The 18,541-nt window shown below is 48.1% G+C and overlaps 3 protein-coding genes across 5 annotated transcripts; all 3 read right to left on the reverse strand.

Annotated features, from left to right (window-relative positions):
- Positions 1-4: 4 nt before the first annotated feature.
- LOC131101360 (zinc finger protein 25-like) lies at positions 5-3,130 on the reverse strand. 2 transcript variants are annotated; one of them, XM_058046398.1, is made up of 4 exons: positions 2,980-3,106; positions 1,686-2,006; positions 1,463-1,603; positions 5-1,388 (listed from the first exon to the last, which is right to left on the reverse strand). In XM_058046398.1, exons 2-4 carry the CDS (start codon positions 1,965-1,967, stop codon positions 945-947), a joined length of 867 nt encoding a protein of 288 aa, XP_057902381.1. In that variant the 5' UTR covers positions 1,968-2,006; positions 2,980-3,106; the 3' UTR covers positions 5-944. The 2 variants fall into 2 exon arrangements, with proteins under 2 accessions (XP_057902381.1, XP_057902380.1); XM_058046397.1 differs by having other exon boundaries at positions 6-1,388; positions 1,686-1,969; positions 2,980-3,130.
- Positions 3,131-3,561: 431 nt separating this feature from the next.
- Positions 3,562-7,941, reverse strand: ndufv1 (NADH:ubiquinone oxidoreductase core subunit V1). Its single transcript, XM_058046394.1, has 11 exons — positions 7,885-7,941; positions 6,850-6,977; positions 6,690-6,772; positions 6,450-6,620; positions 6,202-6,385; positions 5,479-5,668; positions 5,191-5,403; positions 4,787-4,953; positions 4,636-4,717; positions 4,407-4,552; positions 3,562-3,765 (listed from the first exon to the last, which is right to left on the reverse strand). Exons 2-11 carry the CDS (start codon positions 6,952-6,954, stop codon positions 3,682-3,684), a joined length of 1,425 nt encoding a protein of 474 aa, XP_057902377.1. The 5' UTR covers positions 6,955-6,977; positions 7,885-7,941; the 3' UTR covers positions 3,562-3,681.
- A 457-nt stretch (positions 7,942-8,398) lies between these two features.
- Positions 8,399-17,873, reverse strand: hcn3 (hyperpolarization activated cyclic nucleotide-gated potassium channel 3). Of its 2 annotated transcripts, XM_058046390.1 has the most exons (7): positions 17,302-17,873; positions 12,428-12,857; positions 12,207-12,368; positions 11,917-12,135; positions 10,713-10,859; positions 9,965-10,205; positions 8,406-9,886 (listed from the first exon to the last, which is right to left on the reverse strand). In XM_058046390.1, the coding sequence occupies exons 1-7, from the start codon at positions 17,757-17,759 to the stop codon at positions 9,690-9,692; spliced, it is 1,854 nt and encodes a 617-aa protein (XP_057902373.1). In that variant the 5' UTR covers positions 17,760-17,873; the 3' UTR covers positions 8,406-9,689. The 2 variants fall into 2 exon arrangements, with proteins under 2 accessions (XP_057902375.1, XP_057902373.1); XM_058046392.1 differs by lacking the exon at positions 10,713-10,859 and having other exon boundaries at positions 8,399-9,886.
- Between the last annotated feature and the right edge of the window lie 668 nt (positions 17,874-18,541).

Below are 18,541 nucleotides of genomic sequence, written 5' to 3' on the forward strand. Positions count from 1 at the left end.
TTGACATATGAAGGCAAATCACGTGGTTTTGTTTGCACCATTCAAGTACCGAGAAGGCACAGGAAGATCTTATTGAATATGAATGTACAGTATTGTAGATATCAGTCAAATATTAGATTTGTAAATGAAATATTCTACAATTTCAACTGGGATAGGCTCCAGCATACCCGTGCAACCCTATTGGAAAATGGATGGAAGTCCATAAAGCGGTTCCATGAAATTTTTCTTTGACCTGCTGATGTTTCTGTGGCATGAAAACAACCTGACTGTTGGAGTAAATATCCAAAGGAAATAAAACTTTTAATTCCCCGCAACAGACACACACATGTATGCACACACGTGTTGTTAATTGCACAATGTTGTTTATTTTGAAGAGAATAGTCCAATAATAGAAATCTACATATTCTCAAAGTGTGGTAGGAGTACCGCTGGCGGTACACAAGAACACCACGTTTTAAAAATACCTTTAGAGTGGATCCCAGCACATTCATGAAAACACAAATTTGCACTTTTTTGTACTCCAAAAGTAGGCCGTTTTTTCACAGACAACTAAGGTCAGATCTACGACAGAATACATGCAGCACTGTTACATTGTTATCCTTTGCTGATCATGTGTTTCATCAATTTCCCGCGTTATTGTGCAATCCTTGAACACAGCGTTCATACATGAAATGCATTGCTAAGTGTGTGAGGCGTATTTAGGGCTTAAACCTGGATTGTGTGGCACATGAACAATGGCTATTTAATCCAGTAATTACAACAATCACTTTTATTGCAAATGTTGATCAGACGGGTCGGGACGGGCAGGGGCGAACCATGTGTCAACAGTGGATATTATGTTTTTCGGCAGGAGCAGGTGGACCCCAGAGAGGCGAGGATGTAGGGTCCATTAGTGACCCCTGGAATGAGTGTACAAATACAAACGTAGGTGTTGTCTTACAGCATCAGCGCTTTTTGCAAGGCTTTTGAGAGGCTAGAGATGGACTATGTTGGCTCTTTTTGTGCACCCTCAGGGCATCCACAGACGGGAATACCAGGTCGCAATCGTCTTCGGAACAAGGGATCTTCAGCTCCGGTGCTGGAGCTTTGCGTTCTTCTGTTTTCTTGGCCTTCCTGCTGTCCTCACGAGTGTTTGCTTCCGGGCCACGTTTCCTGGCGGGCCTGGCGTCCGCTTTGGTGACCCTCTCTTGGTGGCTCAGGAGGGCATCCGGCGTGTGAAACCCGTGAAGGCATATCGTGCAGCGGTGCACGCCGGCGTCTGTCACATCCTTGTCGTGCATGGCGATGCAATGCGCATGAAACTCCACGAGGCTGGCGCACTGGACCATGGAGCCGCAGTCGTGACAGTGCCACCCTCCTTCATGGCAGCCGCGCTTGTGTTTGTGCAGCTGCAACGCAAGCGCATACGGCACGTTAGCGAGCCGGCGATCGTCTTTTGGGAGCGTAATGGCGGTCCACGCACCTCAGTGAAGCTGGGAAACACCGTTTTGCAGGACGAGCAGATGGGGACCTCATCGACTCTGTGGGTGGCGTGGTGCACGCTGAGCTCCTCGGGTGAAGCAAAACACCTGTCACACTTGTAACAGCCGAAGACGGTATTGTCCTGCACACAAACAAAACAATCGATTCCATTGTGTTGCAGACGGATGAAAAACAAACAAACCATTTAGACGCCTGGGCTTTACCTTCATCAGCAGCTTGCTGTACAGGTCCCGGTGAACCCTTCTTATGTGGTTTGTTTTGGTCTTGAAGGTAGTGAAGGTGATGAGACACCGGGAACAGTAGAGACTATCACAGTCCACCGATGTGTCACAATCCGGCGTGTCCAGGGACTCGTGGGACTCGTTGCCGGCGGCCTTCCTCTCGTTGCCGGCGGCCTTCCTCTCGTTTCCGGCGGCCTTCCTCTCGTTTCCGGCGGCCTTCCTCACGTTGCTGGTGCCCACAATGACTTTCTCGATATTCAGCATGTCTATTTCGTCACACGTGGATAGGTCCAATTGAAACAACTGCACAGCGGGAAGGAATGACAGCAGCCACGGCCCATGATTGACACCAGACCAGCCCGAGTCCAACACTAAACCTGACTGGCGAAAATGTTTGTAGCAGATTAATAGAAATAAATACGGTTGGACTACTGTTACATATTGGAAAGTCGGGGTGCCCAAACGTTTTCCACCAAAGGCCGGCAAACCAAGCCATGTAGCGACGCCAAGAAGTGGGGTTGGGCGATACGGACTGTAGCATATGTAGCATATCATCATATATTCAGCCAAGTCTTGTATCAAAGCTCCAAAGCCTAAACCGTATCATGAAATCCACTAGTCCCGCCCTGTAAAGCACATGTATTGGAAGCTTTTCTAATGGGATGTCAGCCTCTGCACACATGAAGGAAGATGTAGTCACCCATGCCATTCCAACTGCATATGGAAGATATTTTTAGCACACTCTTGTTTACACAGTTAAGATGACAAACGTCCATTAACCTAAAGCTTGTTAAATCGGTTACCTTTCTTAATGATTGAAATGTATTTTTACAATGTGGCGGGGCAGCTAAATGCACAGCCACGGCCTTTGGACATGTCTGCTGCAGAAAGTCTTTAGGAACAGCAGGGCACTCCTGCCGAATAGAGGATCTTTGACTACGCTGATGAGGGGTTTTGGGTAAGACAAGGCCTCTCCCAGCAGACTTCGGAAGTGGTCGCCAGCCAATTGCAGAATCGCGGACCCGATGGGACATATAGCTTTTGTTTTCATTTACGACTGTGTTTATCATTATATTAGCCATTTGGTCACGTAAATAAGAAAGAGAAGAACAACAGTGACAGTCCGCCCACGGTCACACAAACAACGATAACGTACATCCGTACACTTCGTATCAAGTCTAACTTAAATGAACGGTACAGAGAGCAAGCATGTTTTTTTAACCATTTACCATTTTAACATCCGTAATTCGTACTTAAAAGATATGGGTTTTCGTACCTATAGATGCAGTGGCAGCAGTGGCGTCGACCGTTGTTCATCCGCACCACGTGACCCATGGAAGGGAAAATCCGGTCGCGCGCAAACCACGCGAGACTTCCGAAAACTGAGGTGAAGCGAAAGTTTATCTTCTTGGTCGTCTTTGTTAGGTTATAGCCACTACACTCTACGCCATTATGTTCAAACTGTATGATGTTAGCGATTTTAAATAATATTGTAGTGTCGCTTGAGAGCACTTAACCAAGTAGCCCAACCAACCCGAACTGCAGGTTCATGAGATCTTTAATGTGCTGTATCTCGTTGTGACCACTAGAGGGCAGTGTTTCACAGGTCTGGTGGCGACGTGTTTTCCTTTTGATCATAAAACAACAAGTGTTTATTCCTCCAGAAAATATTGTGATAAAAGAACGAACACCAGGACTCCTGACCCATTTATTTATGGCAACATTAATATTGCATTTTATCCCTGGTGTTGTATGAGCATGTCTAGCGTAATCCCTCGTCTGAAAATCTATACAGCTCCCTTTGCTGAACAGGCAAACCCCCCCGCCCCCATTCTACAAGAAAAGACGCCAAGTTGAATTTAATGTTGATAGAATTGTATTGATACTTTCACATCAGACAAGGCAAGGAAACAAAACAAAGCACGTTATTAGTTTTTAAATAGACAAGCATCAGGATCAGGTGGTGAGACGCAGCCGTTTAAGAGCTTGCCTGCTGCTGCTGCTGCTGCTTGTATTCAGTAATTCGGCTTTCCATTACAGGCCTGAAGTGCCGGATCAATCCCTGAGGAGAGGAGAAGAAGAGGGAATTAATACTATGGAACCCTCAGGAGTCCCTGACCTCAGCGCAGCATGATGACGCAGCCACACATATGTTTTGTTTCAATGCAAGTCTTGACATGATGACATGGTGACATGGGGACATCACATGATTGCTCATCTGTACTGTGGCGCCTCCTCGGCGAAGCCAATGTTTTGTGGGGGTTTCCTCTGCAGCTCTCTAGCCCTTACCGTTCTGCAACCCGGTCTTGCCTTGTTCCGAGTGCTAAACGCAACACGGGCAAGTGCGGTTTGTTGGTTAATATGAAGCGGTCCTGTGTAAGCTTAGCTAGTCCAGCGCTAGTAGGGGAGGTAGCAGGTAGCTTTCCATTTGTGTCCCTGTCGCTAACTAACGTGCATGTGACCAACGTATGTGCTATTCTGACTCATGTTCCGGACTGTGGTAGTTTCCCCAAATCCTCTAAAGGCGTAAGAAGGTAGACCTGCTGCTGGTCCACTGGTTGGCCGGCAAGGCCCGCCCATACGCTTTGGGTGCGGGAAGTACCGGCTTTGGAAGAAAAAGTAACCAAGCAATAAAACATGACGCCACCTTTTTACGGGTGGGAAAAAGCTGGTCAGTCAGAGGGCGGAGGGGGCGGGGTTTACCTGCACGGGCCATGCAGCGCCGTCTCCCAGGGCGCAGATGGTGTGTCCTTCGATCTGCTTGCTGATCTCCCAGATCATGTCGATCTCGGCCGCACGTGCATCGCCGCTCACAAAACGCCACATCATCTTGTTCATCCAGTCCACGCCTTCACAAGCCAGCCAAGAAGGGTGAAGATGAGCGAGCGCTACATGAAATGAGTAGACAAGGCGCCCGATGAAAAGCACCGACCTTCTCTGCAGGGCGTGCACTGGCCACAGCTCTCATGCTTGTAGAACTCGATCAGCCGTGCGATGGCTCGGATGATGTCAGTCTGCAAACACAAAGGTCTTGGTGGCATGTTGCTTCGAGAGGGCGCGCCAACGTACGCTGACAGACATACGGATTTGTCCATGACGATCAGCGCCGCCGTGCCCAGGCCGGTCTGAGCCTGGACCAGGCCGTCAAAGTCCATCAGAACCTCTTCGCACACTTTCTTGGGAATGAGGGGTGTGGAGGAACCGCCGGGGATGACGGCCAGGAGGTTGTCCCAGCCGCCGCGGACGCCTCCTGTCGAGAGAAATGTTGATCGGCGTCACACCGGGACCATTCGGACATTTCTATGACGCACATGTGACTTTCACAGCCAGCTAGTTGCATTGGAGACCATGTGACCACTTAACAGCCAGGAGGCTATGGTCCGGTCTACATATCATAGCATCATCACGCCCCCCCAGTGTCCCTCAAGGTCACGTGTGTGTTGGTTTCAGTCTCCACACCAAGAACAAGAGGAGCAGCCGGACGTACCTGCATGCCTCTCGATGAGATCCTTCAGGGGGATGGACATCTCTTCTTCCACGGTGCAGGGGTGGTTGACATGGCCCGAGATGTTAAAAAGCTTGGTGCCCGAGTTCCTCTCCCGTCCGAAGCTCAGAAACCAGGATCCTCCACGGCGGCAGATGGTGGGCGCCACGGACACGGTCTCCACGTTGGCCACAGTGGTCGGACAACCGAACACACCTTGGCGCCGACGACAGGAGGAGAGGCCATGAGGGCAACGCCTCGCATCGACAACTCAAGACTTTCTCCACTCACCCACGTCTGCTGGAAACGGGGGCTTGAGGCGGGGCTTCCCCTGCTTGCCCTCCAGCGACTCGATGAGAGCCGTCTCCTCGCCACAGATGTAGGCTCCGGCGCCGCGCATCACAAAGACATCGAAGTCGTAGCCCGAGCCGCAGGCGTTCCTGCCGATGAGCCCCGCGGCGTAGGCCTCGTTGATGGCCACCTGCAGGCGTGACCAAAATACCCCAAATGACTCTTACCATTAGACATTCATTCATGGGCGGGGCGGGGGGGCAACAGGATGGTTTTGCTTTTCTTGTGCTGGTGCAGTGTGAAGGAAAACGGTGCCGCTGCCGTTTAAAGGCATTCATCCGCATCTCCTGTCATTTTCCACAGAAACGGGGCGATGCTGGGGGGAGCATCCCGAGTTTAATCCCGTCATGACCCACCACCAAAACTAAACCTAAAACCTAAACTCTGTGCCACCACGGGAAATCTTTGCATGACATGTTTTACACTCAGCTGCAACATCGCTCATGCTACTTTGTTAGCATGCTAGCAAACACTCTTGCTGTGATCGCATGTGATCTATCCACTCGCTGCTGGACAGACGTGCTGGGGCGGAGTCTGCAATCCGCTGATTGTGTCAGCGTGCCAAAATGGGATATTTGAGATGCAGGTCTGTTTTTTTGTTTTTGCTGACATCAGCCCAAAATCAGTACGGGATCAAGACACTCCCAGCAGCCAGCATCATACCTGCAGGTTGGACGACTCGTTGTAGAACTCTCCACGAATGTAGATGTAGGCGGCACGAGCCCCCATGGCCCTCCCAGCAACCAGGCAGCCCTCCACCAGCTTGTGGGGGTCGTTCCTCATGATCTCCCTGTCCTTGCACGTGCCCGGCTCCCCCTCGTCCGCGTTCACCACCAGATACTTTGGCCTGAGGATGTGCGGGAATCAGTTAGCCACCCGCGCTGCAATGCGAGCGTGGCCGGGGTCCTAACCTGCCGTCGCTGGGCTTGTTCATGAAGCTCCACTTCATGCCCGTCGGGAAACCGGCTCCGCCCCTGCCACGCAGGCCCGACACCTTGATCTCATTGAGGATCCAGTCCACTCCCTTCAGGAGGATCTCTTTAGTCTTGTACCAGTCGCCACGCTTCAAGGCGCCATTCAACCTGTCGTCACGGCATCCAATCAGCACACAGCATACAAGCTAAACCATACAAGCTAAAGCAATATCTCACCTCCAGTCATGGCGGCCGTACAGGTTGGTGAAAATTCTATCCTCATCCGCCAGAGGTCCGTATGTTGTTTTTTTAGGAGGGCTCTGGAAACATAAACATAAACATATGAGTCATCTAATAGCGCTGTGTTAGTCACACGCTAGTATACGTTAGCCGCTACCTGTGCTGTGCTGTTCAACCGGACGATGGCCGCCACTCCACTTGGACTGAGAGTCGCTGGGGCGCGCGCCACCCCGCTCGCCACAGCTCGAGACAGGGACAGCATCCTCGAAAATGGACTTTGGGTAGCTACGTTACGATACCGCATACAAGAATAAACACATTGATCATGATAATATGGTACGTGTCATCATAATATTATGAAATATACTGGCATTCGGTCGCACTCAAACTGTATTTATTGTCAAAACATACAAAGTATATTGAATATATTGTGCAAGTTTTACAAAGTGATGAAAATGTCCAAACAGAAATGAAACAGTAGTTTATCTTGTTTTCATTGCATCATCGATCATGAAAATAAATACACAATTGTTCAATAACTACACACTCTATACGCATTATTATTATTATCTTTGATTTGTATATAGGCTTATTATTTTCAATGCAGCTATTGTATGGGATGTAAACAACTAGGAAGTGGCCCTAATGCGGTCTATTCTTACTATTACTGTTACTACTATTACTATTACATTGGATGAAGATATAATAGCACAAAACATCCTAAATGCCTTAACTCGGCAGGCATGAAGAAGTCATAGCGGCGTGTTTGGACCAACTTGTGTTTGTATCAAGTATTCGGCAACTTGTGTAACTTGTGACATAATGACACACGTAACAGCAGTAGCGGGACAGCCCAAGGTGAAGTGACGCTGATTTGGCTTCATTCAAAGGACAAACATATATACAAAGTCTCCAAGTTGTTCTTGGCTCCTTAGTTATGAGGTTAAATATATTATTCAGCTGTGACCTCCACGCTACCCACCGAAGCTAACGCTAGCCTTAGCCTGTCATGCTAGCTGTGATGCTAACTGCTCACCTTGTCCCGCCATACGAGCAAAGACAGAAATTCATGACGCTACAAGCGAATATCAAGGTCTAATATATATATTTCTATGTATATACGCCCCCTTAACAATTCACGTATTTGATTAATTTAACCCATGAATATGTTCCTGCAAACAATCGACATTACCTGCTGCTTGTAGTCCCAAATTTCTGAACTCCTAACCGGAAGTATTGGCAGACAACCGGAAAGAGTCATTTATCATACTCATATATAACATATTCCTTTATTATATAGATATTTAAACAACCTGCTATTAACGAAGGTCTCTACCAGGTTTAAGATATATTTACTTTAAAGTTTCAACCATTACGGCATGGCTACTCCACCAGTTTTTTATACAGCCACGATGTCAACAAAACATTATTTTGGATCGATATATACACTGCATGGTCAATAATCAACCGTCATTTACCGAATTAATCAGTTGTTTTTATAAAATTGAATTAAAATATGCTTTCGAAGTTTGCCATCGTTTCCGGTCCAACCCTGATTAAAACAGCACAAGTCGTATTTCATTACATTATAAATACTTGTGGTTACTATTTCTTTTGACAAATGTGACAAATTGGACTGAAAACATTTGAATGAACACATCCATGTATTTTATCCTATTCTTTTATTCAGGTCAAAAATGGTATTTCAAGCAAATGTTCAGCACGACAAAAGTGATAACAGTGATAACAGTGATACCAGTGATACCAGTGATATCAGTGATATCAGTGATAACAGCAATATCAGTGATATCAGTGATAACAGTGATGCCAGTGATAAGAGTGATATCAGTTATATCAGTGATACCAGTGATACCAGTGATACCAGTGATAAGAATGATATCAGTGATATCAGTGATACCAGTGATAACAGTGATACCAGTGATAAGAGTGATAACAGTGATATCAGTGATACCAGTGATACCAGTGATAACAGTGATACCAGCGATACCAGCGATAAGAGTGATAACGGCAATATCAGTGATATCAGTAATACCAGTGATAACAGTGATACCAGTGATAAGAGTGATAACAGTGATATCAGTTATATCAGTGATAACAGTGATACCAGTGATAAGAGTGATAACAGTGATATCAGTTATATCGGTGATACCGGTGATAACAGTGATACCAGTGATAAGAGTGATAACAGTGATATCAGTTATATCAGTGATAACAGTGATACCAGTGATAAGAGTGATAACAGTGATATCAGTTATATCGGTGATACCGGTGATAACAGTGATACCAGTGATAAGAGTGATAACAGTGATATCAGTGATACCAGTGATACCAGTGATAACAGTGATAACAGTGATACCAGCGATACCAGCGATAAGAGTGATAACGGCAATATCAGTGATATCAGTGATACCAGTGATAACAGTGATACCAGTGATAAGAGTGATAACAGTGATATCAGTTATATCAGTGATAACAGTGATACCAGTAATAAGAGTGATAACAGTGATATCAGTTATATCGGTGATACCGGTGATAACAGTGATACCAGTGATAAGAGTGATAACAGTGATATCAGTTATATCAGTGATACCAGTGATACCAGTGATACCAGTGATACCAGTGATACCAGTGATACCAGCGATAAGAGTGAATGTGCAGGGATCTAGTTTGCCCTGCAACAATGTGCAGGTGCAATGTGTGTACATGTGTGTACATGTGTGTACAATGTGTGTAGAATGTGTGTACATGCGTGTAGAATGCGTCCGTGTCGAGTGGGGCGTTGTTCCATCAGTGCAGCTTAGCGTTTGTCAACATGAACGGTGATAAACCTACAGATGATTGCAGCTATGCAGAACAGCCTGTATGACGGAGTCTTAGAAAGACATTTTGAAAGCTGTACGTGGGTCTTGCATAGGAAATGTGGAGCCAAAGTAAAGTGGACTCATGGTCGTCCTCCGTGTTTTTGGAGAAAGGGATTCAGTCGGGAGGGCGGTAGCTGGACCTCCTGGCCACGCGGCCCAGTCGGTCAACGGCCACGCTCTCGAAGGCCCTCCTCATGAGCGGGTGCTCCTCCAGCACCTCATTGAAGCTGTCCACGCTCAAAGAGTAAAGCCGACAGTAGGTTTCGGCCATCACACTGGCCGTGCGCCGCCCCTGGGTCAGCAGGCAGATCTCTGGAAGGGAACGGTGTTACGGTGAGGGGAAGCAGCTGCTACGTGTGTTGGAATGCACGGCGGAAGACAAATAGTTACCCCCAAAGTACGCTCCGTCGCTCAGTCTGATTTCTTTGCTGCCCCGCGGCGTGACGACGACGGTGCCGTGCTGGATGAAGTACATTTTGCGACCCAGCGTCCCCTCCCTGATGATGAAGTCTCTGGGTTGGAAGACCTCAAAGTGCAGCTTGGTCAGGATGACGGTGACGAAATGAGGGTCGGTGTTGGCGAACAGGGGCATGTTGGCCACCAGGCCTCGGCAGTTGTAGCTGACAATTTCCTAAAACAAAGTCAGGTCCGTCAAAATGATCTGTTTCATTGATTTTCTACCGCTTGGGGTGCTGGAGCCTATCCCAGCTGGACTGGTGGCCAGCCAATCCCAGGGCACATATAGACAAACAACCATTCCCACCCACATTCATACCTATGGACAATTTGGAACAACCAATGAAGCTAGCTTGTTTTTGGAATGGGGGAGGAAACTCCACACAGAGATGGCCGAGGGTGGAATCGAACTCGGTTCTCCTAGCTGTGTGGCCTGTGCGCTAACCCAATTTTCATTGATTCATAAATATGAATGCATATACGTTATGCATTGTGTAGTTTCCTGGTTGCAACACATTGGTGAAGTGGCTTGTTGCTAGGCGGAATTCATGGGCGTCGCTCATGACGGCCCGAGGAGGCGCAGGTAAGCTCTGCGAACCTGGTGATGAAAGAGTGGGACTCGCACCAACGGCGGCACGCAGGATTAGAGGGCACAAACATCAAATAAGAAGAAGAAGCGCACCTCTTTCAGCGGGTCACTGAGCTCCCCCAAGATGCTGTCCTCATCAAACATCTTGCCTTGGAACCTCTGCTCGTAGTAGTCGTGAATCCTCTGCCTGACGTCGGCGGGCAGCTTATGGAAGGACATGTACTGCTCCACTTGCTTGTACTGGCCAAATGACAACACGGGACCGTGACAACGTGACAACGTGACAACGTGACAACGTGACACCGTGACACCGTGACAACGTGACAACGTGACAACGTGACAACGTGACACCGTGACACCGTGACAACGTGACAACGTGACAACTTGACAACGTGACACCGTGACAACGTGACACCGTGACAACGTGACAACGTGACACCGTGACACCGTGACAACGTGACACCGTGACACCGTGACAACGTGACAACGTGCCAACGTGCCAACGTGCCAACGTGACAACGTGGCAACGTGGCACCGTGGCACCGTGACACCGTGACACCGTGACAACGTGACAACGTGACAACGTGACAACGTGACACCGTGACACCGTGACACCGTGACAACGTGACAACGTGACACCGTGCCAACGTGACACCGTGACAACGTGACACCGTGACAACGTGACACCGTGCCAACGTGCCAACGTGCCAACGTGACACCGTGACACCGTGACAACGTGACACCGTGACAACGTGACAACGTGACACAGTGACAACGTGACACCGTGGCAACGTGACAACGTGACAACGTGACAACGTGACAACGTGACAACGTGACAACGTGACAACGTGACAACGTGACACCGTGACACCGTGACAACTTGACAACGTGACAACGTGACAACGTGACAACGTGACAACGTGACAACGTGACAACGTGCCAACGTGACAACGTGACAACGTGACACCGTGACAACGTGACACCGTGACAACGTGACAACATGACAACATGACAACGTGACAACATGACAACATGACAACATGACAACATGACAACATGACACCAGACATTTGCTACCATAATTGTCATCATCCATGTGGATTACTAACTCATTAGTGATTGCTTTTGGCAAACAGTTGTCCCAAACATCGTCCATTTGCCGTGTCAAAGATGCGCTGGGGTCACCCACTCATCCACCCGTCCATATGTTACGCTAACATCTCAGTGTTTTGTGTGGCTACTGCCACCTAGTGACCAGACTACTAGCGCTGGTCTCTTCAGGGCGACTGACGCTCACCTTCTCCTGATACTGTCGATGCGAGGCGTCCAGGGACTGCACCAGGTTGGTGGCGTGGCCCAGGAACATGGCGTAGCAGGTGGCCCCCACCACCATGCTGATCATGGTCAGCCAAACGTCACTCATGCCCTCCGGCGGGTGGGCGCCGTAGCCGATGCAGAGCATGTGACTCATGGCCATGAAGAGGGCGTACGAGTACTGTGTGTGCCAGGTAGAATTCTGAGGGGACAAGTCAAGGTCAGGCGCACGGGAACAGCGATCATCTGCTTTACTTGTGAACCTGAACGCACCACCATGTTATTTTTGGAGACCCAGCAGTCTGCGGGGAAGTCCTGCAGCATGGGCACCATGAAGGTCAAGCAGCCGTCCCAGTGGCACAGAAGAAGCATCATGCCGATCAGGTTGACGATGCGCACCACGGCGCTGGCCAGGTCGTAGGTCATGTGGAACATCTGAGGAACGTAATGGCAGATCATCGAGGGCTCTGATTGGATGGCGAGCCCAGACGTACCTCCTCCCACTGATGGATGTAGCGGATGAGGCGAGACAGGCGGAGGAGGCGCAGCAAGCTGAGGATTTTGGTGAAGCGCACGATGCGCAGGGCGCGTGCGGTGCGGTACACGTCGGACGAGTCATTCAGGGATTCCAGGTCCACCACCAGGAAGATGTAGTCCACGGGGATGGACGAGATGAAGTCCACCAGGAACCAGGAGCGCAGGTAGTGCACGCGGATCTCCTTGGGGTCCAACACGATGTGGCTGTCTTCGCCCAGGATGCCCGTGCGGAAGTTGAAGATCAGGTCCAGGAGGAAGAGCGTGTCGGAGAGGACGTTAAAGGTGATCCACGGGGTGGTGTTCTGGTCCTCGAAGAAGGTGATGCCCCACGGCAACAGCACCAGGTTGCTCATCATCAGCAGGAGCATCACCAGATCCCAGTAGAACCTGAACGCAACAGGAGAAACAACATGGAAAATGGCAGCCCTGACTTCCATCATCACGCATAGGACGCATAAGATGTACGTCCAGCCATCCATCCGTCCGTCCGTCCATCCACACATCCATCCGTCCATCCATCCGTCTGTCCATCTGTCCATCCACACATCCATCCATCTATCCACCCATCTACCCATCCGTCCATCCACACATCCATCCATCTATCCACCCATCTACCCATCTACCCATCCATCCATCAACTCATCCATCCATCCATGCATCCATCAACTCATCCATCCATCCACACATCCATCCGTCCATCTGTCCATCCACACATCCATCTATCTATCCACCCATCTACCTATCCGTCCATCCACACATCCATCCATCTATCCACCCATCTACCCATCCATCCATCCATCCATCCATCAACTCATCCATCCATCCATGCATCCATCAACTCATCCATCCATCTATCAACTCATCCATCCATCCATGCATCCATCAACTCATCCATCCATCTATCAACTCATCCATCCATCCATGCATCCATCAACTCATCCATCCATCTATCAACATATCCATCCATCCATCAACTCATCCATCCATCCATGCATCCATCAACTCATCCATCCATCTATCAACATATCCATCCATCCATCCATCAACTCATCCATCCATCCATGCATCCATCAACTCATCCATCCATCTATCAACATATCCATCCATCCATCAACTCATCCATCCATCCATGCATCCATCAACTCATCCATCCATCCATCCATCCATCAACTTATCCATCCATCCATCAACTTATTCATCCATCCATCCATCCATCAACTTATCCGTCCATCAATCATCCATCCATCCATCCGTCCAGCCGTCCATCTGCCCATTCATCCATCAATCAACTTATCCATCCATCCATCCATCCATCCATCAACTTATCCATCCATCCATCAACTTATCCATCCATCCGTCCATCTGCCCATTCATCCATCCATCAACTTATCCATCCATCCAGTATATACGTAACACCCCTATAGTCCCCTTTACCCGTCTATTATTCTATGTTTCCATGCAGACTAGAAGATCTCTGAAGACGTAAGAGCATATAAAAATGGGAGCTAGGTTGTTAAGAAGTACGGAGCCTTCATGAAAGTGAAAGGCGAGAGGAGTGAAGCTCAACGTCATGAAGATGTTACATCATGATGAGACTTGTAAAGATGCTAAAGTTACACGAGTGCTGTTCGAGTGACAGCTGCCAGGTCAGATGACCGCAGAGCGCCTGACCCATTTCCACCCGCACATCCTTTCCTCGTCACGGGCGCCAGCGAGACATTAAAAATGTAGCGTCCACTCCACTCCACTCCACTCCACGCCACGCCACGCCGCCCGCTTTGCTCTCAGCTTCTTTACACCGAGTGTCAATCACTGCCGCCGTCCATCACCCGTCCACCACGGGAAGCCGTGGGTCAATCGATGGCTGCCACGCCATGAAGGCAATGGATGGGGGGGCTTGTACGGTGCAGGGGCCACACGGCACGGCATGGCACGGCATGGCACGGTATGGCACGGCACGGCACGGCACCTTCCCCACAGATAGCTAGCTTTCACAAGAAGGAAGACATCCTGTCAACGTCACCAAAAGATAAAACCATAACGATAAAACCTGCCCAGCATCATGCAAGACCAGAAAATACAACTAATAAAGTCAACGTAAATGGCCGCCATATTGGCCTCATCACATGCTAACGTCAGCTAGCTAGCTCCTGCATGGCGAGGCATGGCTGAAGATGATGTTTCCAAGTGAGGTGTATTTTAATCGACGATGAAGCGGCGTAATACCATGTGACCCCAGCAGCGCCGTGGACAGGATAAGTCCTTTTAAAGGAAGTTTGGAGCATAAGGTTGAAGGCGACTTGGGACGCCGCTAATCCCGGCCACAGCTGTCCGATGCACATTATTGCATCATCAGTCTTACGTAGCATTTGGGCTCCGGCCGCCCTTCTGTCTGCCGCCGCATGCTGGTTGCGGCACCGGGGGGGCTAGCGTCTTTGATTACTATGATGATTATGATGATTATGATGATTATTGTTGGACAGATCCCAAAGGGTCGTTCATCCCCAAACCCGGGATGTCTGTCAACCCGGCCATGCAGGCATCATTAATCCAGATGATCTTGTCCTATATACTGTATCACTCATCAAATCCTCTCATCGCCTTAGCACACAAGACGAGGAAGCGTGTGCTTCATCAGCGTAATGTGCACGCCGCCACAACAGCCTGGCCGCGCCTGGCCGCGCCTCACCGCGCCTCACCGCGCCTCACCGCGCCTGCCTTCCTAAAAACAGGAGCAGACTTTCTACAGCACAGAGGTCCTGTCTGTTTTGCATTAAAAAGAGCAGAGCTCCACTGTCCAATAGAGGATCTTTGACAAGTGTTTTTGAAGTAAAAAGAGCAGAGCTCCACTGTCAAATAGAGGATCTTTGACAAGTGTTTTTGCAGTAAAAAGAGCAGAGCTCCACTGTCAAATAGAGGATCTTTGACAAGTGTTTTTTGCATTAAAACAGCAGAGCTCCACTGTCAAATAGAGGATCTATGACAAGTGTTTTTGCAGTAAAAAGAGCAGAGCTCCACTGTCAAATAGAGGATCTTTGACAAGTGTTTTTGAAGTAAAAAGAGCAGCGCTCCACTGTCAAATAGAGGATCTTTGACAAGTGTTTTTGAAGTAAAAAGAGCAGAGCTCCACTGTCAAATAGAGGATCTTTGACAAGTGTTTTTGCAGTAAAAGCAGCAGAGCTCTCCAGTCAAATAGAGGATCTTTGACAAGTGTTTTTGCATTAAAAAGAGCAGAGCTCCACTGTCAAATAGAGGATCTTTGACAAGTGTTTTTGCATTAAAAAGAGCAGAGCTCCACTGTCAAATAGAGGATCTTTGACAAGTGTTTTTGCAGTAAAAACAGCAGCACTCCACTGTCAAATAGAGGATCTTTGACAAGTGTTTTTGCATTAAAAACAGCAGAGCTCCACTGTCAAATAGAGGATCTTTGACAAGTGTTTTTGCAGTAAAAAGAGCAGAGCTCCACTGTCAAATAGAGGATCTTTGACAAGTGTTTTTGCATTAAAAACAGCAGAGCTCCACTGTCAAATAGAGGATCTTTGACAAGTGTTTTTGCAGTAAAAGCAGCAGAGCTCTCCAGTCAAATAGAGGATCTTTGACAAGTGTTTTTGCATTAAAAAGAGCAGAGCTCCACTGTCAAATAGAGGATCTTTGACAAGTGTTTTTGCATTAAAAACAGCAGAGCTCCACTGTCAAATAGAGGATCTTTGACAAGTGTTTTTGCATTAAAAACAGCAGAGCTCCACTGTCAAATAGAGGATCTTTGACAAGTGTTTTTGAAGTAAAAACAGCATAGCTCCACTGTCAAATAGAGGATCTTTGACAAGTGTTTTTTGCATTAAAAACAGCAGAGCTCCACTGTCAAATAGAGGATCTTTGACAAGTGTTTTTGCATTAAAAACAGCAGAGCTCCACTGTCAAATAGAGGATCTTTGACAAGTGTTTTTGCATTAAAAGCAGCAGAGCTCCACTGTCAAATAGAGGATCTTTGACAAGTGTTTTTGCATTAAAAACAGCATAGCTCCACTGTCAAATAGAGGATCTTTGACAAGTGTTTTTGCAGTAAAAAGAGCAGAGCTCCACTGTCAAATAGAGGATCTTTGACAAGTGTTTTTGCATTAAAAACAGCAGAGCTCCACTGTCAAATAGAGGATCTTTGACAAGTGTTTTTGAAGTAAAAAGAGCAGAGCTCCACTGTCAAATAGAGGATCTTTGACAAGTGTTTTTGCAGTAAAAGCAGCAGAGCTCTCCAGTCAAATAGAGGATCTTTGACAAGTGTTTTTGAAGTAAAAAGAGCAGAGCTCCACTGTCAAATAGAGGATCTTTGACAAGTGTTTTTGCATTAAAAACAGCAGAGCTCCACTGTCAAATAGAGGATCTTTGACAAGTGTTTTTGCATTAAAAACAGCAGAGCTCCACTGTCAAATAGAGGATCTTTGACAAGTGTTTTTGAAGTAAAAAGAGCAGAGCTCCACTGTCAAATAGAGGATCTTTGACAAGTGTTTTTGCAGTAAAAAGAGCAGAGCTCCACTGTCAAATAGAGGATCTTTGACAAGTGTTTTTCTAGTAAAAAGAGCAGAGCTCCACTGTCAAATAGAGGATCTTTGACAAGTGTTTTTTGCATTAAAAACAGCAGAGCTCCACTGTCAAATAGAGGATCTTTGACAAGTGTTTTTCCAGTAAAAAGAGCAGAGCTCCACTGTCAAATAGAGGATCTTTGACAAGTGTTTTTCTAGTAAAAAGAGCAGAGCGACCCTGTCCCCCATATAGAGGATCTTTGCTTAAAACCATCACACACGTGGTTCTGGAGGACGTGCGGCGTGTGACTGACCTGAAGTCGCTGTAAGGGTGAATGATCCACACTCCAAAGGACTTGACCCTGGCCTGTTCTGCAGCGACGCCCTTGTGGCTTCCAAAGACGCGCAGGGAGAACTTGTTGACGCCGGGCTGCAGCATGGAGCCAAACTGTTTGTGGAAGTAGCTGGACTGGTCCAGGGTTGCATCATCATCATCACCACCACCGGCGTCGTCGTCACCGTCGACGTCCAGTCGGTCCGCCGTGTAGTCGTCGTTGTGAGTCTTGACCAGCGAGAAGAGCGTCCTGCTCACGTCGCCCCGCGTGTCCGTCTTGGGGGAGGGCGTCCCGGGGCGGCTGGCCCTCTGGGAGCCGCTCCTCCAGTGGGAGAAACGGAGGCTGCTCCAGCTCCGGTGGCGAGGGGGCTCGGCTTTGTGACCGGGACTCTGGCCGATGCCTTTGGGGTCGCCCAGGCTCCTGGAGGGGCTGCTCATTTTCCTGAAAGAACAACTTGGAGGTCCTGACTAAGGTCTGATGGTGGCAACCACCAGATCTGCATCTGCATCACCACGGGCCAAAGACGCCGTCCGGTCCTCCTCCTGCTTCAACATGACCGGACAAATTGTCATCAGGCAGCCTTCAATAATCGGCTTGTTGCAATAAACGCCCCCCCCCCCTCCTCCCCCCCCTCCCCCTACTGTGGAAGCCCCCCCCTCCCCCCTCCCCTCTGCAGGTGGAACAGATTGGTCAGACGTGGTCGTTCAGGAGCGTCCATGCTGTTCTCATCTTTACACTCACAGGACGGACAGTAACCCTCTGACCTCTGACCTCTGACCTTTGACAGACCTTGACAATCAATCCAAGACGCCATTTTTGGCTTATACAGTACATACAGTATACTGTCATATAGTACATACAGTATACTGTCATATAGTACATACTGTATACTGTCATATAGTACATACAGTATACTGTCTTATACAGTACATACTGTATACTGTCATATAGTACATACAGTATACTGTCATATAGTACATACTGTATACTGTCATATAGTACATACAGTATACTGTCTTATACAGTACATACTGTATACTGTCATATAGTACATACAGTATACTGTCTTATACAGTACATACAGTATACTGTCATATAGTACATACAGTATACTGTCTTATACAGTACATACAGTATACTGTCATATAGTACATACAGTATACTGTCATATAGTACATACAGTATACTGTCTTATACAGTACATACTGTATACTGTCAT

Source organism: Doryrhamphus excisus, chromosome 14 (genome assembly GCF_030265055.1).
Source record: "Doryrhamphus excisus isolate RoL2022-K1 chromosome 14, RoL_Dexc_1.0, whole genome shotgun sequence".
In the NCBI taxonomy this organism is placed as follows: Eukaryota; Metazoa; Chordata; class Actinopteri; order Syngnathiformes; family Syngnathidae; genus Doryrhamphus; species Doryrhamphus excisus.